The 25,695-nt window shown below is 43.1% G+C and overlaps 2 protein-coding genes and 1 long non-coding RNA gene across 8 annotated transcripts in view; 2 read left to right on the top strand and 1 right to left on the bottom strand.

Annotated features, from left to right (window-relative positions):
• Positions 1–25,695, top strand: part of LOC140470724 (histone H2B 1/2-like) — a 698,799-nt gene that overhangs the window by 443,101 nt on the left and 230,003 nt on the right. The gene's annotated exons all lie outside the window — the stretch shown is intronic.
• LOC140470784 (uncharacterized) overlaps positions 1–25,695 on the bottom strand; it is a 203,025-nt gene that overhangs the window by 19,360 nt on the left and 157,970 nt on the right. The gene's annotated exons all lie outside the window — the stretch shown is intronic.
• On the top strand, positions 7,260–7,789 carry LOC140470897 (histone H3). Its single transcript, XM_072566841.1, has one exon. It carries the CDS (start codon positions 7,328–7,330, stop codon positions 7,736–7,738), a length of 411 nt encoding a protein of 136 aa, XP_072422942.1. The 5' UTR covers positions 7,260–7,327; the 3' UTR covers positions 7,739–7,789.

Genomic DNA, 25,695 nt, shown 5'->3' with positions numbered 1-25,695 from the left:
TCCTCAATGGCAGCGCTGGGGGAGGGCCTTACGCATGCGCTGCTCTACTCAGGAACAATCAGCTTTGGGGAAGGGGCAGCATTACGCACGCGCTGTTTTCCCAACGTTTCCCAGAAACAAACATCAATTGGTCATTTCCCCAATTCGCTTTTCTCTCAGTTTGACCAAATGAACTGGGACTGTAGGGGAAAGGGTAGAGAAGGTTTCAAGCTGGGACAATGTCCCTTTATGAAGCTCCAATGGAGCTCATCCCCGGGTCATGTTAATAACTCCTCCCTCCGGCTCTGTCACAATCTGATCAGGGGGCGGGGAAACTGGCAGCCACTCGGCCCATCCCCTGTGCTCCCCCATTCGATAACATCACGTCAGATCGAAATGTTAACTGTGGTATTTAATCCTGCTAACCCTCATCCACAAATATTAACTCCTTGCCCAAAGTAAGATACAGAGAGATGAAATAAGTGGAGCATTCTTACGAAGACAGAAAATTACTTATGGAGACAATCTTGCGTCACAGTGTCAGAGCTTATTTCTGGGTCAGGAGGCCCGTGCAAAAGTCAGACCAGGTGTTCAATAACATCTCTGGGACTCGATTTATTTCTCGTGGATGACAGAGTTTCGTGTCAAGTATGCCGCAGACAGAAACCTTGTGATGTATTCTATGCCACGATGAGAGACCCCAGCTGTTTTTGTTTATTCATTCCTGGGACGTGGATGTCGCTGGCTGAGCCTAGCATTTCTTCTCCATCCCTTTGAGAAAGCGGTGTTGAGCCACCTTCTGGAACAGCTGTTGTCTATGTCCTGCCCAAAATGCCATGAGCAGGGAGTTCCAGGGTCTTGATCCAGTGAGGGTGAAAGAAAGCGGTTTTATTTCCATGTCAGCATGGTGAGTGCCTTGGAGGGGAACTTGTCCGACATCAAGGCGTTGTGCCCTGACATCAGCTGCCTTTATCCTTTTAGATGGAAGTAGTCGCGATTTGGAAGGTCCTCCTTTTACAAATTACAAAACTCGAATCTCTTTGTCAGCGGCACAGACAGACGTCTCTCGGGCCGACAGCGAGAAATCAGAACAATGTGTTGCCTTCCTGGTGTCAGGATCAAGGATATCTCGGAGAAAATGCAGGGGAGTATACATTGGAACTAACTACACAGGAAGGGAAAGGGATGAGATTTCGGACGAAGAACAAGGAAGAGAGGCAAGAATTTAGAAAGGAGGTCCGCTCCGGTAGTAATATCTAGATTACTCCCGCTGCGACGAGCGACTGAGGGTAGGAATAGGATGACAGAGCAGAGGAATGCCCAACTCAGGAGCTGGTGCAGGGGAAAGGTGTTCCCATTTTTAGATCATGGAATCTCTATGGGGATGAAATGACCGATATAAAAAAAAAGCATTGTACCTGAATTGGACAGGATCTAATATGCTGGTAGGGACATTTCCTTGAGCTGCTGGGGCGGGGTTAAACTAGTAAGGTGTGGGGGTGGGGGGAGGTCAGTGGAAACCAGGGAACAAAGATATCAATCTGATGCTGGTAGTCGGTAAGTCAAACACCAAGGCCAGACAGGAACGTAGCAGAGAATGAGATAGGATTGAAAACTCAAACTGCATTTATTTCAATGCAAGAGGCCTAACAGGGAAGGACGATGAAATCAGGATATGGTTAGGAAAAAGGGATTGGAATTGGGACATCATAGCAACTACAGAGACATGGTTTGGGGATGACACAACTGGCAGTTTAATGTTCGAGGAATTAAATGTTAAAGGAAGGATGGGAGGAGGGGTCAGTAAGAGAAAATGGGGAGTGACATGTTTGGTAAGATCACACCTTTCCTGAGGGAGAATATTCCTGGGCCTATATTCATGGAAATTATTTGGGTGGAACTGAGAAATAAGAAAGGGTTTGATCATCTTATTGGGATTGGACTGCAGACACCCCAACAGTCAGCAGGAAATTGAGAAACAAATTTGTCAGGCGATCTGAGATCTGCAGGAATAATGGTATGGTTATGGTGAGGGATTTTAACATGTTTAACATTCCAAACATAGATTATGACTGCCATATTGTTAATGGTTTAGACAGACAGGAATTTCTTAAGTGTGTACAAGAAAATTTTCTGATTCAGTATGTGACTGTACCTTCTAGACAAGGTGCAAACCTTGACCTACTCTTGGAATATAATGATGTGTCAGTGGGGGAGCACTTGGGGCCACCGACCATAACTTTATTAGTTGTAAAACTCTGACAGAAAAGGATAGACCAGATCTAAAAGTTAAATTTCTAATTTGGAGGAAGGCCAATTTTGAGAGTGTTGTGCAAAAACTTTTAAAAGTTGACTGAGGGCAGATGTTCAATTGCGAAGGGATGGCTGAAAAATGGAATGCCTTCAAAAATGACAAAAGGAGGGTCCGGAGACAGTATGTTCCTGTTAGGGATAAAAGCATGACTGGTAGGTGTGGGAAATGCTGCATGAGAAAAGAATTTGAGGTTTTGGTCCAGATAAGAAGGAAGCATATGTTAGTTAAATACAGCAGGGTTTGAGTGAATCATCCGCAGAGTATAAAGGCAGTAGGGATATACTTAAGAAGGAAATCAGGAGGGTAAAAAAGGGACATAACATAGCTTTAAGGAGAAAGTGAGGACTGCAGATGCTGGAGATCAGAGCTGAAAATGTGTTGCTGGAAAAGCGCAGCAGGTCAGGCAGCATCCAAGGAACAGGAGAATCGACGTTTCGGGCATCAGCCCTTCTTCAGGACATAGCTTTGGCAAATAGTGTTAAGGAGAATTCAAATAGATTTTATCAATACATGAAGGTCAAAAGGGTAATCAGGGAAAGAATAGGACACAGCAAGGATTAACATGGCAGCTTATGTGTGGAACAACAGGAAATGTGGGAGATACTAAGCAAGTGCTGACTGAGGAGAAGGAAATGTAAGATAGAGAATGTAGGGAAACAGATGGTGACATCTTGAAAAATGTCCATAATACAGAGGAGGTGCTGCTGAATGTTTTTAAACAGAAAAGGTGGATAAAGCACAAGCACATGATTAGGTGTACCCTGGAACACAGTGATAAACTAGGGAAGTGATTGTTGACCCCCTTGCTGAGATATTTGTATCATCCATAGTCACAGGTGAAGTGCAAAAAGACTGAAGGCTGGCTAACGTGGTGCCACTATTGAAGAAAAGTGGTAAGGAAAAGCCAGGGAACTATTGAACAGTGAGCGTAACATCAGCAGTAGGCAAACAGTTGAGGGGATTGTGACAGACAAGATTTACATCTTTCTGAAAGGCCTGGATTGATTAGGGGTAGTCAACATGGCTTTCTGCGTGGGAAATCATGTATCACTAACTCGACTGAGTTTTTTTTGAATTGGTAAGGAAGAGGACTGATGAGGGCAAAGTGATGGATGTGATCTATATGGCCTTCAATAAGGTGTTTGACAAGGTTTCCAATGGGAAATTGGTTAGCAAGATTGGATCACATGGAATACAGGGAGAACCAACCATTTGGATACAGAACTTCTTTGAAGGTAGAAGACAGAGGGTGGTGGTGGAGGGATGCTTTTCAGACTGGAGGCCTGTGACAAGTGATGTGCTACAAGGATCGGTGCTGAGTCCACTGCTTTTCATCATTTATATAAATAATTTTAGTTAAAAAATTACACAACTCCAGGTTATAGTCCAACAGGTTTATTTGGAAGTACAAACTTTCAGAGTGCTGCTCCTCCATCAGGTGTCTGTATTTAGAAAACTTGTTGGACTATAACCTGGTGTTGTGTCATTTTTAACTTTGCACACCCCAGTCCAGCACCAGCATGTCTACATTATTATGAATGATTTGGATGTGAGGTTGCAGGTATCGTTAGTAAGTTTGCAGATTAGACAAAAATTGGAGGTGTAGTAAACAGCAAAGAAGACTACCTCAGAATACAGCAGCATCTCGATCAGATGGGCCATTGGACCCAGGAGTGGCATATTGAGTTCAATTTATATCAATATGAGGTGCTGCAGTTTCGAAAGGCAAATCAAGGCAGGACTTACACACTTAATATTAATGTCCTGTGATGCGTTGCTGAACAAAGTGACATTGGAATGCAGGTTCATTGTTGCTTGAAAGTGGAGTTATAGTTAGATAGAATAGCAAAGAAGGCATTTGATATGTTTTCCTTTCCTGGTCAGAGCTTTGAGTATGTGACTCAGAAGAACATGCTGTGGGTGTACAGAACCTTGGTTATGCCACTTTTGGAATATTATGTGCAATTCTGGTCTCTCTTCTATAGGAAGGATCTGTGAAACTTGAAACGGCTATTCAAGATAGTTTTTGGTGCAAAGAAAAGGCTTACAATTTGGGAAGAAATATAGCAAAAGACAGGAAGGCTGCAAACAGATCCAAATTCAACAAATGACAGCAAAAAGGAATTTGACCAATAAAGAACAAATGAAGAAAAGAGTAACGTTGTGGAAGCCATTAAAAAAAAACTGCTAAAACAGCAAGAAATGTGTAAAGAGAGAAATGAACATAAATAGTTTGGTAAAAAGGACCTCGTGTCACTTGCATCATGAAAGAGGGGGGTTCAAATTGGGGAACGAAAAGTCTCCAAACTCGCTAACATACTGTTGTTCTTTGTTCACAAATGTTCACACTACTAACAAGTAGTAATGTTGGTGAGTTTAGTGAGAGGGAGAAACTGAACCAAATCAGTATTATTTTGGAAATGATGTTGGGCCAATGGATAGGATTGAACGTTGTGAAACACCAGGCCTTGATCATCTATGTCCCAGACTATTTAATGTAGTGGACTGAGTAATAGTGGATGCAGTGGTCGTCATGTTCCAAGATTCTATAGGCTCTGCAATAATTTACACAGATTGGGGGCTAGCCAGTGTGAGCAATCCAATGGAAAATGGAGGTAGGTATAAAATTGGGAACTATAGACCAGTCAGCCTGCAGGTAAAAATCAAAATGAAAGCTTCAATTGCGAAGTATTTGACAAAACAGTATTCAGGATCCGATAGAGTCAGCATGAACATGAAGGGCCTGTTCCAGTGCATACTGTTCTGTCCTCTAAGTGTGAGAAACCGACTGGCCATCTTTAAGGATGTAAACAGTAGGGCTGATGAGATTGTAACAGTTACTGAAAAACTACAATTAAGTACCTGGACACCGCAGCAAAGGCAGAAAGGTGGAGAAATTACATAGCTATGGAGAAGGAGAGGATCAGGCAAAATGGGAGGATATTTAATTGGGGAAGAGGAAACTATGATGCGATTAGACATGAGTTAGGAAGCATGGATTAGGAGCAATTGTTCCATGGTAAAGGCACTATAGACATGTGGAGACTGTTTAAGGAACCGTTGTTGCAAGTGATGAATAAATATGTCCCTCTGAGACATGCAAGAAGTTGTAAGATAAAGGAACCTTGGATGACGAGAGCGTTGGAGCTTCTTGTCAAAAGGAAAAAGGTAGCTTACATTAGGTGGAGGAAGGTAGGGTCAAGCTCAGTTCGAGAGGATTACAGGCAGGCGAGGATGGAGTTCAAAAATGGTCTGAGGAGAGCCAGGAGGGGGCACGAGAAAGGCTTGGCAGAACGGATTAGGGAGAGCACAAAGGCATTTTACACTTATGTGAGGAATAAGAGAATGGTCAAAGAAAGAGTACGGCCGATCAGGGGTAGCATAGGGAATTTGTATGTGGAGTCTGAGTAGGTAGGAGAAGCCCTAAATGAGTTTTTTGCTTCTGTCTTTATGAAAGAAATTAGCTTTGTAGTGAATGAAACCTTTGAAGAGCAGATGTGCATGCTGGAATGGATACAGGTAGAGGAAGCTGATGTGCTGAAAATTTTGTCAAACATTAAGATTGACAAGTCGCCAGGCCCGGACCAGATTTGTCCTCGGCTGCTTTGGGAAACGAGAAATGCAATTGCTTCGCCACTTGTGAAGATCTTTGCATCCTTGCTCTCCACTGGAGTCGTACCTGAGGACTGGAGAGAGGCAAATGTAATTCCTCTCTTCAAGAAAGGAAATAGGGAAATCCCCGGCAATTACAGACCAGTAAGTCTCACGTCTGTCATCTGCAAGGTGTTAGAAAGGATTCTGAGGGATAGAATTTATGACCATCTGGAAGAGCATGGCGTGATTAAATGTAGTCAACACGGCTTTGTGCAGGGCAGGTGAATTGGCCATGCTAAATTGACCATAGTGTTAGGTAAGGGGTAAATGTAGGGGTATGGGTGGGTTGCGCTTCGGCGGGGCGGCGTGGACTTGTTGGGCCGAAGGGCCACTTTCCACACTGTAAGTAATCTAATCTAATCAAACCGGCTAAAAGTAAGGCCAAGCCCAAAGCGAACGTGACCATCTGAACCCAAAGGCTCTGATCAGAGCCACCCACATCTCTCTCAGGAAAGAGCTGAGCCCGGATCCAATGATCCCCGTCCCGGCGCTGAACGCAGACCTACCTTAGATATTAATTGATCTGAATCACTCAAATACACACTCATGCCATGGTTTACGAAAGCGGAGACCTGTGAATGGGGAAGGTATCACATAGGGAAGGTTTATTGATCTCCATCTGCTTATTTCACTTCGCGACTTATAACTTGTGACACTTGAAGTGTTTGTATTTCACTGACCAGTTCAGGAATGTTATTTTGTTCAGTTTTGATTCTGAGACCCTGCGGATGTTTTCATGGTGTGTTCCTTCCATCTGCCTGTTTCAGACAGTTCAGGCAGCAATTCCACATTGTCTTCGGGCTAATTACAATCTGGGGATAATACAAAATAACAGATAAAGTGAGATTCTGTCCTTTTATCGTACACTGCATTAGCTTTTAAGATGTTTAAATTGGCGGGGTTGTTTAGATTGATTCACGGTGGGTAAACGTTCGGTTGTTCAGTTTGTCTGGGCTGTTTTAAACCCCGCCTTTCCTCCTGCCTGTTACAGAGAGATCAGACAATGATCCCGCCTCCTGACCACGCTGACAGCTAACTAGGTTTTAAATATTTACTTAAAAATATTAAATTTTATCTTAGTTGCAGACGGATGGTGTTTTGTGTTTTAATGGTTAATTTAATCTCAAGGTTTGTGAGGGTGAATTCGGCGGGCATTTTCAAACTGACCAACTGTCATTTCACGTTATCCAATCAGCCTCCAACAATCCTTTTCCTGCCTTTCCTGTCCCTTCCGGAGCTGTTTCTCTGTGGGTTGAGGGACAGGGCTGTATCCAATCCCAGCTCTAGGGCGGGCTCTCCATTCCCATAAACAGGCAGCACCGCAGCAGCCTCAGCATTGACAGCAGCAGCCTGTGTGTGTGTTACAGAGAGTTGGAGAGAATGGCCCGAACCAAGCAGACAGCGCGCAAATCCACCGGAGGGAAAGCTCCCCGCAAGCAGCTGGCTACCAAAGCGGCCCGCAAGAGCGCTCCGGCCACGGGCGGAGTGAAGAAGCCTCATCGCTACAGGCCCGGCACGGTGGCTCTGCGGGAGATCCGCCGCTACCAGAAATCCACCGAGCTGCTGATCCGCAAACTGCCCTTCCAGCGGCTGGTGCGAGAGATCGCTCAGGACTTCAAGACCGACCTGCGCTTCCAGAGCTCGGCGGTGATGGCCCTGCAGGAGGCCAGCGAGGCTTACCTGGTGGGACTGTTTGAGGACACCAACCTGTGCGCCATCCACGCCAAGCGGGTCACCATCATGCCCAAAGACATCCAGCTGGCCCGCCGGATCCGCGGGGAGCGCGCCTAAACGGAGCCTGGCCGGCCCTGCACATTCACCCCGAGAGAGAGAGAGAGAGAGAGAGAGAAACAACAACGGCTCTTTTCAGAGCCACTAAACCATCCAGAGAGAGCGGGAAACGATAGTGGATCTGAGAGCATGGCATTAATTTGCTCTTGCCGCAGTAAGTCAATTCTGTTGTTATTACATATACTTTGAATCTAGCCAAGCCGGGGGGAGTTAGGTGGTAGACACACGGCTTTCAGCAGCAGTGATTAGGACATTGACAAAAATGTTATGTAATTTTCACACAATATATTAGGTCGGGGAATGTTTATTCCGGATGAAATCTCCTCTCCCCTCACTGTCTCCCTTGGTGTACCTACCCCCTGTAACTCTATGGTCATTGCTGAGAAAGCAGGCGGGAAAACATGGCGCCAAATCATCAACCGTTTTCTTTCAAATTTGAAAATCCCGCCGCGATGTCGCTCAGAGAAGGCTGTTTTACAGAAAACAACGCATTCGTACTGAGTCATGAATTTGTTTTTCGATTATAAAAGTCCAATTCACCTAATCTTTCTTTAGGGTACTGAGTCCAGCAACTATTTAAAGGATTCGAGATTCTCTTCGAAGGGAAGGTTCAGACTCGATGGGCCGAATGCCCTCATTCAGCCCTGTCAGGATGTCATGAACGTTCTTCGCCGTGAGCGCATTAATAACGAACACCGCTCTTAGATATTATTTTAATATTGTGCTCCTTTATTGCAAAAGCTCCCCATTAACTATTCCAGTCCGGCAACTGTTCTGGTTCTGGTTTGATCTCGTTCATTTTGAAAGTTTCTCGCTGACAGCAGAAAACCTCATTTCCATCATTCAATCATCATTATCACCCAACAGAACCCGCGCGGAGTTTTGGAAATTGAAGAATCAGTGTGTAATGTATCTACCCGTGGATCTGTTTCCCGGGGTTGACAATCAGGGCTCACATCCCAACCGGGGCTTGTAGATCCTGGAATAACCAAATGTTAGACTAACTTGAGCAAATAGCAGCAAACAGGGGAAAAAAAATTACTGGTTTTTAATATGCTCCCAAGAGGCAGGGAGGAGAGAGGACACGTTCCCTTCTCTTGAAGCCAGCGCCAAATCATCAACAACTTTCTTTCCAATTTGAAAAGCCCGCCGATTTACAAACAACGGAGTATGTTTTACATTGAAAAAGAGGACGTTGTTCAGAGGAGAATCCATCAATACTTGTTAATTCAGTTACAAATATATACTTCAGACAAAGTTAAAAATCACACAACACCAGGTTATCGTCCAACAGGTTTAATTGGAAGCACTAGCTTCCGGAGCGCCGCCCCTTCATCAGGTGGATGTCTCTGAAAGCGAGTGCTTCCAATTAAACCTGTTCGACTATAACCTGGTGTTGTTGTGTGATTTTTAACTTTGTACACCCCAGTCCAACATCGGCATCTCCAAATGATACTTCAGACAATCTCTCTCGCTCATCCATTTGCCTAACTGCATTTATCTCTTTCTACATTATTTTTCTTTTCTGGACCTGAAGAACTGGCAGAAACACAGAAGAAGTGCCAAGAACTGCAATATGCAATTAATCTCTTCATTTTACATTTCAAAAACACTCCGGTATGTTGATTAAACATTACAGAACGTTCTTCCGGGTGAGCATATTAATCGTCTTTAGACAATATTTTAATGTCGCCCAGCCCTTTTGTGCACTAGTTCTGACATCAACAAAAGCTCCCCATTTGCTATCCCAGTCCTGCAGCTGCTCTGGTTTGATCTCGCTTCATTTTGAAAATCTCTCACCGACAGCAGAAAGCCTCAATTACTGCAATCTGAGATCAGACAAAACAGCGCCAGAGACCCAGGTTCGAGTGACCAGGCATAGAACGAAAGACGGAGACCGCCAATCGTACTCAAAGACGGGGGCACGTTTCTTTTTCGTTTGCACGGGGTAATATTCACTGTTCATATCCCACCGTGAATGGTGGCTCTGGACTGATCAAGTGTTAAAGTGTAACTTCAAGAAATAGAAACAGCTGAAAAATGACTCACGAGTGCTCATATGCTCCACAGCAAGGGGAAACGGGACTGAAGACACAATAATTAAATAATGTGCAACAATAAAGTAAATGCAGGATGACTAGACAAATGCAGAATAAATCTCATTTTCAAACAAAAGAAACTTCAACAATGTCTATGTTCAAGTCGAAACCAAATGTCTCAGTGATACCACAGAACCCTAAGCAAGGAAACATCCTACATTGGTTTCGTTACAAGGAAACGTTGACAGGACCAGTTGTTTTTTTTTAATAAGCTGATCTGTCCATTGCTACATGATAGTTTTATACTGATACACTGCGCAATAGGATGTGATTGCCTTTTGTTATTTCAAAAATATACTTTATTCATAAAATTATTTGGATCTCTACAATGCCATTCTTGGGCACACATTACATTGATTTACGTACAGACTTCGAAATTTATTTTTCTGATATACATGTCTGTAACTTTGCTCTCCAGCTCTTCTGCTGAAGTGTCAGCGGACCCCAGATGATTGGATGGGCCCCCTGTTCCACTTAGGCAGGCAGATGTTACATGGTGGTCTTTCCCCACCGCACCTTGGCGGCAGCTGCCCCAAGCTTCAGCGCGTCCCTTAACACGTAGTCCTGGACCCTGGAATGTGCCAGTCTGCAACACTCAGTCAGGGTCAACTCCTTCAGCTGGAAGATCAACAGTTTTCGGACTGTCCGAAGAGCATCCTTCAGCAAGTTGATGATCCTCCAGGCACAGTTGATGTTTGTCTCGGTGTGCGTCCCGGTGAAGAGGCCTTAGAGCACGGAGCCTTGCATCACGGCCCTGCTCGGGACGAACCTCGACAAACACCACTGCATTTCTTGACTTCTTCTACATAGGCACATTCCAGAAGGAGATGTGTGACAGTCTTGTCCGCCCTGCAGCTGCTTCGAGGGCAGCGTGCGGTGTGGCAAAGTGTCCAGGCGTGCATAAAGGATCTCACAAGCAGAGCCCTTATCACCACCAGCCAAGCCATGTCTTGGTGCTTGTTGGAATGTTCTGGCAATGAGGCATTCTACCAAATGACTGACATTCTGTTCAGGGAACCACTCAATAGGATCCGCCCTCTCCTTTTCTTGAAAGGTCTCAAGGACTCTACATGCTGAGCACTTCCTGATGGACTTGTGGTCAAAGGTGTTTTTCTTCATAAATTTCTCCACGAAGGATTGGTGGTATGGAACGGTCCAACTACTCAGAGCGTTCTGCAGCAGCAAGGCCAGGCCCATCCTTCGCAACACCGGGTCAGGTAGAATCTCAGTATGTAGTGACACTTGCTGTTTGCGTACCGGGGATCCATGCACAGCTTGATGCAGCCACACACAAAGGTGGTCATCAGGGTGAGGGTGGCATTGGGTGTGTTGTCCAGGTCTTTGTACATTGTGTCCCTTCGGACCCGGTCCATCTTTGATATCCACCTGAAGTGGAAGATGGCCTGGGTGACTGCATAGGTTCTGGAGATAGGCCAGACCTGTGCCACATATAACAATACTGACAGAACCTCACACCTGATGACCAGGTTTTTCCTGCAATGGAGAGTGACCGTTGCTCACATCTGTCTAGTTTCTGCCTCATTTTCCTGATCCACTCTTCCCAGTTCTTGGCGCACCCCCCAGCCCCACCGAACCAAATACCCAGCACCTTCAGGTGGTCGGTCCTGACGGTGACGGAGATCGATGATTGATTGGTCGGCCCAGTTGCCAAAGAGCATGGCCTCGCTCTTGCCTCAGTTTACCTTGGCCCCCAAGGCCCGCTCGAACTGGTCACAGATACGCATGAGTCTGCGCACGGACAGTGGATCCGAGCAGAAAATGATGACGTCACCCATGTACAGGGAAGCCTTAACCTGCAGGCCCCCACTGCCAGGAATAGTCACCGTCTCATCCTTCCCGATGGATTCGGCAAATGGCTCTATGCAGCACAAAAACAAGGCAGGAGAGACAGGGCAGCCTGACTCCAGATCTTAAAGGGAAGCTATCGGATTCCCACCCATTGATTGAGACTGCACTGACAATGTTGGTGTAGAGCAGTATGATCCAATTACAGATTCCCTCCCCAAAGCCCATTTTGGAGAGTACATCCCTCATATATATATGTGATATCCTGTCAAAGGCTTTCTCATGGTCCAGGCTGATGAGGCAGATGTCCACCCCCCTGATCTGCATGTAGGTAATCATACCTCTAAGGAGTGTGAGACTCTCAGTGATCTCCCTACCCAGTACAGCACAGGTTTGGTCAGGGTGGATCACCGGTCTCAGTGCAGACCTGACCCGGTTGGTGATAACCTTTGACAAGATTTTGTAGTCTGTGCTTAACAGTGAGATTGGTCTCCAATTTCTCATTTCCTCCCTCTCCCTCTTCTGTTTGTAGATGAGGGTGATGATGCCTCCGCTCATGGATTCACTCATGGTACCTGCCAGAAGCATACTGACATACACCTCCAGCAGGTCCTGGCCAATCAAGTCCCAAAGAGCAGAATAGATCTCGACCGGTAAGCTGTCACTTCCGGGAGTTTTATTCTTTTTGTAGGACTCGAGGGCCTTGGTCAGCTCACCCAGAGATAGCGGCTGGTTCAGCCTCTCTCGTGTTCCATCATCTAAGACCTCCGTGATAGAGGACAGGAATGACTGGAAGGCTGCGCTGTCAGTTGGTTTCGAGTCATACAGACTGGCATAGAAGTATTTGCTAATCCTCATGATGTCAGCCTAAGACTATGTTGCCGAGCCATCTTCTTCTTTCAAGCTGCTGGGCACGGAGCTCTCTTTGTACACCTTCTGGAAGAAGAAATGTGAGCATGTCTTGTCCTGCTCGACGGAGCAGACTCTGGACCTGAAGATTATCTTGGAGGCCTCGAGGCAAAGAGCGAGGCTTGCTGGTCCTTCACCTTCTGGAGGTCCTCCGTGACATCGACCCCCCAATGTCTGCAGCAGGAGTAGGTTCTGCATACTTTCCTGGAGTTGGTACAGTTCTCCCCACCTCTCTCTCACCTCCCAAACCCTTTGAGGATGAAGAACCACTTAATGTTCCCTTTTACTGTTTCCCACCAGTCTGTTGGCGTCTCAAAGAGGGGCTTCACAGTTCTCCAACCTGCGTAATCCCTCTTGAGCTCCTCAATGTTTCCCAGGGTCAACAGCTTAGTGTTCAGTTTCCACGTTCCCTTGCAAGCCCGCTGCTCATCCTGTAGGTGACAATCAGCCAGCAGGAGGCAGTGGTCAGAGAAGAACACCGGCTTGACGTCAGTGGATCTGAACGAGAAAGTTTGGGACTCAAGCAGGTAATCTATCCTTGACCAGATAGACCCGTCTGCCCATGAGCAGGTGTATCTATGCTGCGCTCCATCTGCAGGGGTGCTGAAGACATCATGCAGCTTGGCATCTTTGACCGTTTGCATCAGGGCTCTGGACATGGCGTCCAGTTTACTGACCTCCCTGCCGGATCATCCATCTGCATCAATGATACAATTGAAGTCTCCGGCCAGAGTGACCGGCCTGGACATAGCCAGCAACAGTGGAAGCTGTTGCAGGACGGCCAACCGTTCACTTTTACCCACTGGGGCGTACAAATTGATTAGTCTCAAGGAAGCCTTTCTGTACGTAACATCAGCGATGAGGAGGCTCCTGCCCACCACTTCCTTAACCTCGGAGATGGTGAAGTTGCCTCCTCACAACAGGGTACCCAGGCCTGAGAAGCGGTTATCGTTGCCCCGCGACCAAACTGGTGGTCCATGGGCCCACAAGCTCGACCACCTCCTGTAACTGCTGAGGTGCAGTATCCGACACTCTTGCAGAAACAGGACATCCGCTTTGATGTTGGTGAGGAAGGCCAATGTTGAAACTCATCGCGCAGCAGATTTTATGCTGTGCACATTAATGCTTGCAATTCTTATCCCCATTTTTAACAGGTTGTGAGGTTACCCATGTCCAATTGCCACTGGTCCTGCCCCTCTGCGGTAGCTTTCTGCATCCCTGTGGTGAACACGAACTGCTGGACCCTCGCGGGGCTGAGGTAGCTGTCCAGCTCCTCACTGGGCCCATTTGCCTGCTCCAGCATCATCGGGACAGGACCAGGGTCTGCGCAGTCCGCTTCGATATCTGACAGCGATAGGATGAAAAGCCAAGGTCTTTTTCCTTGGGTGAGGGAGCATAGAGGGCATAGGTTTAAGGTGAGAGGGCAAAGATTCAAAAAATAACCTGAGGAACAACCTTTTCATGCAGCGGGTGATGTGCATATGGAATGAGCTTTCAGTGGAAATTGTGAAGGTGGGAACAATTACAACATTTAAAAGGAGCCCAAATGGGTAAATGAACAGGAAGGATTTAAAGGGATATGTACCAAATTTAGAATTCAGAGAAGGTAATTTCCTTCAGGGTGAAAGGATAGGCTGATAGATATAGGGAATGCTGGATGACTAAAGAAATTGAGGGTTTGGTTAAGAAAAAGAAGGATGCATATGTAAGGTATAGACAGGATAAATTGAGTGAATCCTTAGAGGAGTATAAAGGAAGTATGAGTATACTTAAGAGGGAAATCAGGAGGTCAAAAAGGGGACGTGAGGTAGCTTTGGCAAATAGAATGAAGGAGAATCCAAAGGGTTTTTACAAATACATTAAGGACAAAAGGGTAACTAGGGAGAGAATAAGGCACCTCAAAGATCAGCAAGGTGGCCTTAGTGTGGAGATACAGAAAGTGGGGGTAGATATTTTGATGAGTACTTTGCATCTGTATTTACTTTGGAAAAGGATATGGAAGATATAGACTGTAGGGAAATAGATGGTGACATCTTGCAAAATGTCCATATTACAGAGGAGGAAGTGCTGGATGTTTTGAAACGTAAAGGTGGATAAATCCCCAGGACCTGATCAGGTATACCTGAGAACTCTGTGGGAATCTAGAGAAGTGATTGCTGGGTCTCTTGTTGAGATATTTGTATCATCGATAGTCACAGGTGAGGTGCCGGAAGACTGGAGGTTGGCAAAAGTGATGCCACTGTTTAAGAAGGGTGGTAACGACAAGCCGGGGAACAATAGACCAGTGAGCCTGATGTCGGTGGTGGGAAAGTTGTTGGAGGGAATCCTGAGGGACAGAATGTATATGTATTTGGAAAGGCAAGGACTGATTAGAGATAGTCAACATGGCTTTGTGCGTGGGAAATCATGTCTCACAAACTTGATTACATTTTTTGAAGAAGTAACAAAGAGGATTGATAAGCACAGAGCGGTAGATGTGATCTATATGGGCTTCAGTAAGGCGTTTGACAAGGATCCCCATGGGAGACTGATTAGCAAGGTTAGATCTCATGGAATACAGGGAGAACTAGCCATTTGGATACAGAACTGGCTCAAAGGTAGAAGACAGAGGCTGGAGGGTTGGTTTTCAGACTGGAGGCCTGTGACCAGTGGTTTGCCACAAGGATCAGTGCTGGGTCCTCTACTTTTTGTCATTTATGTAAATGATTTGGATGCGCATAAGAGGTACAGTTAGTAAGTTTGCAGATTACATCAAAATTGGAGGTGTAGTGGACAGCGAAGAGGGTTACCTCAGATTACAACAGGATCTGGACCAGATGGGCTAATGGGCAGAGAAGTGGCAGATGGAGTTTAATTCAAATAAATGCGAGGTCCGGCATTTTGGGAAAGCAAGTCTTAGCAGGACTTATACACTTAATGGTGAGGTCCTAGGGAATGTTGCTGAACAAAGAGACCTTGGAGTGCAGGTTCATAGCTCCTTGAAAGTGGAGTTACAGGTAGATAGGATAGTGAAGAAGGCGTTTAGTATGCTTTCTTTTGTTGGTCAGAGTATTGAGTACAGGAGTTGGGAGGTCATTTTGCGGCTGTACAGGACATCGGTTAGGCCCCAATAGAGGCCTAACCGATGTCTACAACCTGAAAGTTACAGGTTGATAACTAGACTCTCATATATACACAGCAAAAACTTGACAGGTGGCATATGATAAATGCAATTACATAGTCAGAAACCAAAGACTGACAGGTACAAATTAATAACTGCACCCTGAGCAAAAGGTGACGTGCATATACTCATACAGCACAGAAAAGGCCTTCAGGCATCGTGTCTGCACCCACAATAACGACCACTGAAGGTTTGCTAATTCCCTGCACTTGTCCCATATCCTTAAATGGTATGACATTTCAAGCGCTCATCCAAATACTTTTTCAAGGTTAAGGTTTCTGGGCTCCACTGCCTTCCCAGGCAGTATCTTCCAGATTTCCATGACTTGCTGAGTGAAAGAGATTTTCCCTCAATATATTTACCCCTTACCCTATACCATAGTGAGAATCCATATGCTTTACCATATTCTAACACAGTCATCACTTGTGATTGATCGCTCAAACAAGGGAAACAGCTTCTCTACATTCAAGCTCTCCATACGCCTCATAAATTTTCACACCACAATCATGGGCCACCACCTCAGACATCTCTACTCGAGAAAAAAACAATCCAAGCTCATTTAGTCTCTCCTTTTTTTGGAAGTAATATTTGTGTTTTGATCCTAATCCACCATACTGGGTCTTGGTTTAAAACTGCTGCTGTCACTGCGGGCTTATTGTCAATGATATATTCTTGCAGCCTGAAGCGGCGCATGCGCAATGCTGCCCCTTCCCCAATGCTGACTGTCCCTGAGTAGTTTTCCCGCCCCCTGATCAGATTGTGAGAGAGCCGGAGGGAGGAGTTATTACCATGACCCGGGAATGAGCTCCATTGGAACTTCATAATAGGACAATGTCCCAGCTTGAAACCTTCTCTGCCCTTTCCCCGACAGTCCCAGTTCCTTTGGTCAAACTGGGAGAAAAGGGAATTGGGGAAATGACCAATTGATGTTTGTTTCTGAGAAGTATTAGGTAAAGCAGCGCATGCGCGTTGCTATCGCTCCTCCAATTCTGACTGTTCCTGAGTAGAGAAGCGCATGCGTGAGACCCCACCTCCCCCAGCGCTGCCATTGAGGAGCATTTACTCAGTGAGTCCAAGAGGTTTGTTTGAAACAGACCGCAATGGAGAGATCAGCGCCCAGGGAAGGGAGGGAACAGCAGGCTCCTTCCAGCAGCACATCGGGATGGGAGCCTGGGACACAGAGGGGGCTTCGAGACCGGGATTGATTCGGGGTGAGTTCAGGGAGAACCGGGGGCTGTTTGTAAGAGGCCGAGCGGAGCAGGAACTAGTCCCGGAACTTGGAGTGAGCGGGCTGGGGGGAAGAGAGAGGCCTTTCTCGGGCTGTGTGTGGGCCTGCTGAGGGAGGCAGAGCGGGAAGAAGCTGCTGTGGGACATTCTTGGGGTTTTTAATCCCCTAAGCACTGATGGGAATTCTGCTTGGCTTCTGTTTCACGCTGTTTGTTGATATGGGGCGGTGAATAATGGAAGCACAGACCATAATTTTGTGACAATTCTATAAAGGACACATTAGACATAGCGTCCCTTGTTCTTTCCTTCAACATTTCGTGTATTGGCAGCTTGCTGTTGATGTATGTCAGCATTGCAGCTGCTTCAGGAATTTCCATTCATGGATGTGTGCAGATGTTACTTCTGGATCTCACCCAATTGTTACAAAGATGCACATAAAAGAAAAGGAGACCAGGAGAAACTCGTAAAGTGTGGAATTGAAACCTGGTTCTGATTGAATTGCTAGGTTTAAAAATACCGTTAATGATTATTAACTGACTACCACACTGATCAGTTTAATCTTTCCTAACTTGACTTATGTTGATTTACAGCTGAAAAATCTTCCGCCAAGCAAGTATTTGAATGATGAAGACAATGTCATATTTCCTCAGTACAAAGCCAAGTGTGACCAGCTGCTTCAAGCAAACAGCAGGTATGTGAAAGCAGAGAGCAACCTTTCCACAGGTACAGTTCAGACTGGATCAGACTTAGTTTGAGCTCAATTTCCAGAGATGTATCCAAACAAGTAAACAGTCAGACACAACTGCGGAAAGACAAGTTCGTTTTTTCTCTGCATTCTCCATAGACATCTTCCCAGTTTCAATTAATATGATTCATAGACCACTACCATTCACAGCATTTTTGAAGCTGACTGGTTGTTTGAAGTAGGCAATTGGTGTACTCAATCAAGTTTACATTTTAAAAGGGCATTTTATGTGTCACAAACCAGATAAATAATGACATTATGTAAAAGTATGATGTCAACAGCCATATGTGACAAGTAGTGAATAATTACTGAGCACACACATAAACAAAGGTACTGACTGATTCAGATTGAACCACCATATCAACACCCAAGATACAGAGACTAACAGCGATGTACACACATTTAAACTGTAGGAAACAGAAATGATAATATACGGAATGTTTACTCAAAGCAAGCAACTAATCCCATTCAGCCAGCATTCCATTTCAATAAGTGTGTCATGGCAGCAGAGGAGCTGCCAACCCCACCCTGATCTCAACATCATTCTCAACATATTCACCTTGCAGGGATAGAAATTAAATTTTCACACTGTCCAGTATTAATTTTTTTATTTAAAAATGTGTAACTTGGTCTCCAAATTCTACAAATTCCCCACCCAATGAAATATCACAAAAAAGCAAGAAAATCGAATGTCATATCATCAATTTAACAATATAATCAAGTAATCACCCTTTAATTCAACAAAGAAATTTAGCCAATCTTGTAATTTGTAAATTCTCTTTTTTTTGCAAGAAGAGATCAACCACATTCAATAAATTTGCCTGAATGATTTAAATCTTCTCCACTGTATGACAAAAATACAAGTGTTTTTGCTTTCCTCATTGCTACCATAGAGCATCAGGAGAGTTCTGCTAATGGCTTGCACCATCACACCACAGAGCAGGATTATGTAATACTCACAATGGAATAATGAAGTGAACTAGCCAATTCTCTTTCCTGTAGTAGGAACATTGTATTGTAGCCGACTGAGCACAATGTATTTGTTTGTTCCCCTTTCCTTTTGACACTACCAAAGGAATGTAACACCTATCCATTTCTCAACATTATTCACAAAAGTATGTAGCTATGCATTGAGGAAAAGCTGATGACATCCTGAAGAACAGCCCATGGTATCATTCCTGTCAGTTTGAGTCTGAACTATAGGATTTGGAAAACCCTTTAATTTCCCATTGCACAATCCATGACACAAATCAAATGCGCTGAGCAGAAACTAACAGGTGCATATTGATAAGTGCACTCACACATTCACATAGCTGAAATTGACAGCCAAAGATTAATATCTATATTCAGAGTCACAAAGCAGAAGCTGGCATGTACAGTTTGATGACTGTACTTATACATTTACAGAGCAGTCAGATTGGTAACTATATTCTGATGTTCACATTGCAGAAAAGTTCATGTACAGACTACTAACTGCACACTGTAACACAAATAGGAGAAATCAACAAGGAGAAATTGAGGACTATATTTACATATCAGAACTGGCAGGTTCAAATTGATAAGTACATTCACAACACAGAAGCCGATTGGATAAATGTACTCACACATTCACATGGCAGACACTGAGAGTGACAGATTAATAACTGCACACTCAAATACACAGAGCTGAAACTGATAGGAACAAATTAGTAAATACACCCTGACATTTACATAGTAGTTACTGACAGAGAAAGTTTGATAACAAATGTATCATATCCACAAAGCAGAAACTGACAGGAACAGATTAGTAATAACACTCAGTTTCATATTGCATAAAGCACAGCAGAATCTGACAAGTATAGATCGAAAACAATACTCAGTTTGACAAATGAAGCCTGACAACTCTCATATTCAACTCATATTCACATGGCAGAAACAGTTACAGCTTGATATCTACTCTCACCCATTCACATTGCAGAAACTGACTGGGATAGATTGATGATGACACTCACACATTCGTTTGACAGAAACTAACAGAGGTTCAGCTCCATAACTAACATCACATATAGATGTTGGAGAAGCTGACAGCTCGAGACTGATAATTATACTCTTATTCACATTGCAGAAACTGAGATGGGTAACTGCACCCACATATTCACATAGTAACTGACAGGTACAGATTTATAACCACAGTCATACATTCCTATTGCAATAACTGACAGGGATAGATTAACCCTCCCTTTGAGATATTCTGAAAAATGTAAGAAAACAATATCATTTATTCAAATTACCAATACAGCTCCCTACAACATCAAGGGATATACTTGATCTGGTCTGAGAGTTTGATACACCTTTATGTTTTTTTTAACATCTCTAACACCTCCACTTTTGGCATGTGGACTGATATCAAATATTTTTCAAGATATCAATATATATTTCCCCAAGTTTCCTAGCCTCCACTCCTATGTCTCCAGGCATAGAACAGTAACTGTACTCCCATATTCATATGACAAAAAAATAGATTCAGTTTGATAAATGCATTCATACATTATCAAATCAGAAACTGATGGGGAGAGATTAATACCTAATCAATTTATATTTAATAATTCATCTAGCTGAAACTTTCAAGTATGGTCTTTTAGTTAGAATTAGAATCCATACAGTTTCAAAACAAAACGTTCAGCCTGGCAAGTCCACACTGACCCTCTGAAGATTATCTCAACCAGAATGATTCCCTTATTTTATTATTCCTACATTTACCCCCAACTAATGCAACTAACCCACACATCCCTGAAAACAATGGGCAATTTAGCATGGCCAATTCACCTAACCTGTTCTTGGGAGGAAACCGGTGCACCCAGAGGAAACCCACACAGACACTGGGAGAATGTGCAAACTCCACGCAGACACTCACCCGAGGCTGGAATTGAATCCAAGTTCCTGGCACTGTGAGGCAACAGAGCCAACTGCTAAGCCACTGTGCCGTATCATGTACCGCATTATACAAGAATATTCATACTGCAGAAACTGACTGGTACAGATTGATTACAACACTTGTATGTTCACAGAACGGGAACTGACAGTAACAGATTGATAACTACATTTTCATATTCACTTTGCAGAAAATGACAGAAATATATTTGCATTTTTACAAGCAGAAACATTGAGGGATATATTAATAACTGCATTCATGCATTCACATATCTGAAACTGACAGGTACAGATCAAAAATGTAACTGGCTTATTGATGTAGCAGAAACTGAGACCCACAGATTGATACTTGCACTCATACATTCAGATAGCAGAAACTGACAGGCACAGATGGATAACTAAACTCACTTGGAGGAAACTGACAAGAACTTTCCCATAGCATAACCGAACAGGTAAAAATTTATTACTACACTTCCAAGTTCACAGAGGGATAAACACACTGTTGTGTACAGTTTGATAATGATACTCAAACATAATAGATCAGAATCTCACAGGTACGTATTAGGAACTACACTCTCTCATTCACCTCGCAGAAATTGACAGATGCAGACTGATAATTACACCGACACATTCACAGCACAAACTGACAGGAACAGGTGGACAACTACCCTCATTCATTTATGAAGCAGAAACTAACAGGTACAGATGATAACCACCATTTACATATTCATAGGACAGAAAGTTACAGTCATAAATTGATAACTGGACTTTTACTTTCACATTACAGAAACTGACATACATTTTGATAAAGGCATTTGAACGTTACCAAACCAGAAACTTACAGCTATATGTTCATGTCAACACACTCATAGACAGACAGCTGAAACTCACAGGGATAGGTTAGGAAGTACACATACGCATTCACATAGTGGAAACTAACATGTCCATATTAATAACTATATTTGGATGTTCACAAAGAAAGACCGATTGATACCTGCACCATATTCACACAACAGAATCTGACAGGTATATTTCCATATGTCCGTGTCTGAAACTGACAGTTTACAAATTGATAACCTCATTCACATATTCACAACACAGATACTGACAAGGAATGATTGATATACGCACTCACATATTCACCAAGCAGAAACTGACTGGTACAGATTGATAACTAAACTCACATGTTGAAATAACAGAAACTGAAAGGTACAGACCGATAGCAACACTCTCTCGTAACTCATACTGCCAGGTATTGGTTGAGATGTACATTCTCATTCACATAGCAAAAACTGGCAGGTATAATTTAATTATTTCCTCGGATATATGGAGGAGACACTGACAGGGACAGATTGGAAATTACACCCCTTCTAGTCACATAACAGAAAATCACAGGTACAATTTGATAACAGCACTTCCACTTTCACTTCACATAAACTCTCAGATACAGTTTGATAAGTACACTCAATTTCACACAGAATCTGACAGGTAGAGATTGAAGACTGCACTCTCATATTGACTTAGCAGAAACAGATAGGCATAGATTCAAACCTGTGGTCTCATTATTCGCATTGACGAAACTGACTGCTAAACTTCTGTATACGCAGAGAAAATTTTCTGACAAGTATAATTTGATAAAGACACTCATATTCATAGGGCAGAATGTATTGATCATAGCACTGTCTCACCGAGCAGAAACTGTCAGGGAAATATTGATAAATGCACTCTCATATTCACATTGCAGAGACTGACAGGAAGCGTTGCTTCCGAATTTCTCTCATTCACATAGTGGAATTGGTCAGGGATAGACTGACAATTTCACACACACATATTCAGCCAGAAAAACTGACAGGTATGGATTGGTAACTACATTTACAGATTCTGACCGGGACAGATTAATCTAAACTGTCAGAAAAACTCAAAGCAGATTTTGATAGGTACAGAATGATAAATGCATTTACACATTCACAAAGCCAAAAACTGACAGTTACTGATTGATAATTAAACACTCTGATTCAGAGAACAGAAACTAATGAGGAAAGATTGATCAATTTACTTTCACATTGTAAACTCTGACAGCAATAGATTGATAAGTACACCCACAGACACAGAACAGAAACTTAGGTATAGATTGATAACTACACGCCTGTATGCATATAGCAGAAAGTGACATGGACAGATTGATAACTACAGTCACATTCTCATTGCAGCATCTGACAGCGACATATTGATTGACAATCTCTTGTTCACATGCCAGAATTGACGGAGACTGAAAATGACAGTCACATTCACACAGCAAAATCTGACAGGTACAGATTGATAACAGCACTTCCACATGCACACTAACTGAAACTGGCAGGTATATGTTGATAACTACATTCATCTATTAGCAAACCAGAAACTGACAGTTACAGGTTATTACTGACACTCTCAGATTAACAGAGCAGAAACTGACAGGGATAGGCTGCTCAATAAACTCACACATTCACATTGTGGAGACTGACAAATATGTATTTATAACAGTATTTTGACATTTACAAGTAGAGATGGATAACTCCATTCAAATATTCATACAGGAAAAATTGACAGGTCCAAATTGATAACTATAATGATATATCCATGAAACAGAAACTGGCAGGAACAAATTGAAAAATAAATTCAGATTGTAGAAATAGGCAGTGCTCTCAGCTGCAAGGCTGTTAGCAGGAAGATGGGATTAAATGGCCATCTGGTGTCTTTGGGTTGGAATGGACAAGATAGGCCAAATGGCCCTCTTATGTGCAATGTCATTTCAGTGGATCTATAGTTCTATATCAATCTGTCACTGTGAGTCACTGCTATTTGAATACATAATTAATTTAAGCAAGGCTTAGAAGGACAGAATGTGAGAGTGTGGTTGTTATTCACAAAGTAGGAATTGACATGAATAGTTCAATAACTAAACTCATTCACAGACCCACTTGCATTGGTTAGTCCCATTCATGGAGCTGTACAGTTATTGGTTAGTTTCTGGACCGCAGTCAATTGGTATTGAATTAACAAAAAGAAAAATCACCAGACATGGAGCAAGAGTATAATCAGTCATGTTGTTCTGTTGAATTCCTGGCTTTAAATACAATATCCTAATGATTATTAACAGAATGTTGCATTGATCAGTTAAAGATGGTCAAACTGGGCTGATGGTAATTTACAGGAGATTTCACTTCAGGTATGTTCATGCACTCAGAGCGAAGAACATCCTTTTCACTGTCAGTGAATTGAGTCAGCTACACATTGAGCTCAGTTTGAGAGAGATGTTCAAACAATTGAGAAAATATCAGTTTGTTTCTTTCTCACAGTTCACAATGCACATGTGTCCAGTTTGAACAAATTCACCATTCACAGCTCATTGATATTTGCACAATTTTGAAACTGGAAAGTCTGAATTCTTGTCCAAAATATGCACTCCCGAACTGAAACAGATCTGCCTACAATCACCTTCATAACAGGTATCACATAACAAATCAAACCCTCACAGAGAATATTAGTGGCTGCCAGAGAGATACGTCCCTTTACCCAATAGAAACTGACAAGCATGCATTGATACCTTTGTTCACTCATTCACTTTGCAGAAACAAGCAAAAACACATTGATGATGACACATGTATTAACAGGGCAGTCTCTTTCTCTCTCTCTCTCTCTCTCTCTCACACACACACACACACACACAATCTTTTGCAGGCACTGTCATGGATAGATTCACATTTCAGAAAGTGACACACACACTCTTCTTTTCTTTGCACATACCAACAGGAATGGGTTGACAACTACACTTTCATATTCAGATATCAGAAAGTATCATGTACAGATGAATAACTGTGCTCAAATGTTCACCTATCAGAAAGTGGCATTACAGATCAATAACCAAACTCAACTGCTGTCAGGTAGAGACGGAAGGTGACACTCTCATTCCCAGAGATAAAAGAAAAACTGATAGGTACGTTAGGATAGCTGAAATTACATTCAGATGTCGGAAACTGACACAGACAGATAGGTAAGTACACTCACACTTTTACACAATAGTAACTGTCCTAGAAAGATTAATAAGTGCACTCCCATATTCACAATGCAGAAACTGACAGGAATAGGTTGAATACACTCCCATTTCACAGTACATGAACTAACAGGTACAGTTTGATAATTAAACGCATTGAAAATCTAAATTTGGCTTAATCTGTTCCTGAATGTTTCTCTGGTGTGCATATGGCAGTGTAGTTATCTATCTGTACCAGTCTGTTTCTGTTATGTGAATATGAGGGCAGTTCTCAGTTAGAATGATTGTGCGGCTTTAAAAGGTGCATTTTGTCCTGTCCACTGTAGTTAACATACAACGCAGAAATTGAGAGGGTGGTTTTATAACAACAGTCACGCGCTTGAATTGCAATAACTGACAGAGACACATTAATGACATCATTTACATGTTCATGTGACAAGAATGGACAGGTATATGTGGATAAATGAATTTGCATATCCACAATGCAGGAAATGAGAGATTGAGACTGTGGCTTTAACAGGTTTAGGTCTTTTTGTTCTTGAAGAGCAAATTTAAGACAGAAACAATAAGCCATGCGAGCAAACAGTTTGAGGCATCTTTACAGACAGCTGAAGACTCATCAACAGAAATACTTCATGTTTGAGAAGGACACCTTGAGTTTATTGTTTTTGGAGAAATTTAAGAACAAAGTTTAAATGAAGTTACTATCGCAGCCATTCAGTTTGCAAATTACATACATGGCAGGACGAGAGAACCTAATTGCCAAGGTGTTGTTGCGACTTTGATGAAAAAAGATGGAAGCGTTACATAGCAGGAAAAAGTGGACTGTCGTAGTGAGTGTTTGCATGCTTACAATCAACGAAATGTGTACGTATTGTTTACTAACAATGTAAGGCTAAGGAGTTTTTAAAAATTAGGCCATCTCTGTATACTGATCGGTTTTTTTAAAGAGGGGTGGAAGGTTTGATGATATTGTGGCTTGAAGATATTTATTTTGTTCTTTCTATCTTGTTGAAGAGAGGTTTTATGGCAGAAGTGTCAAGACGTCCGCACAAGAATAAACAGTTT

The sequence above is a fragment of the Chiloscyllium punctatum genome, chromosome 52, assembly GCF_047496795.1.
Source record: "Chiloscyllium punctatum isolate Juve2018m chromosome 52, sChiPun1.3, whole genome shotgun sequence".
In the NCBI taxonomy this organism is placed as follows: Eukaryota; Metazoa; Chordata; class Chondrichthyes; order Orectolobiformes; family Hemiscylliidae; genus Chiloscyllium; species Chiloscyllium punctatum.
Note: the sequence above shows the minus strand (reverse complement) of the source record. Positions and strands in the feature narration are given on the sequence as shown.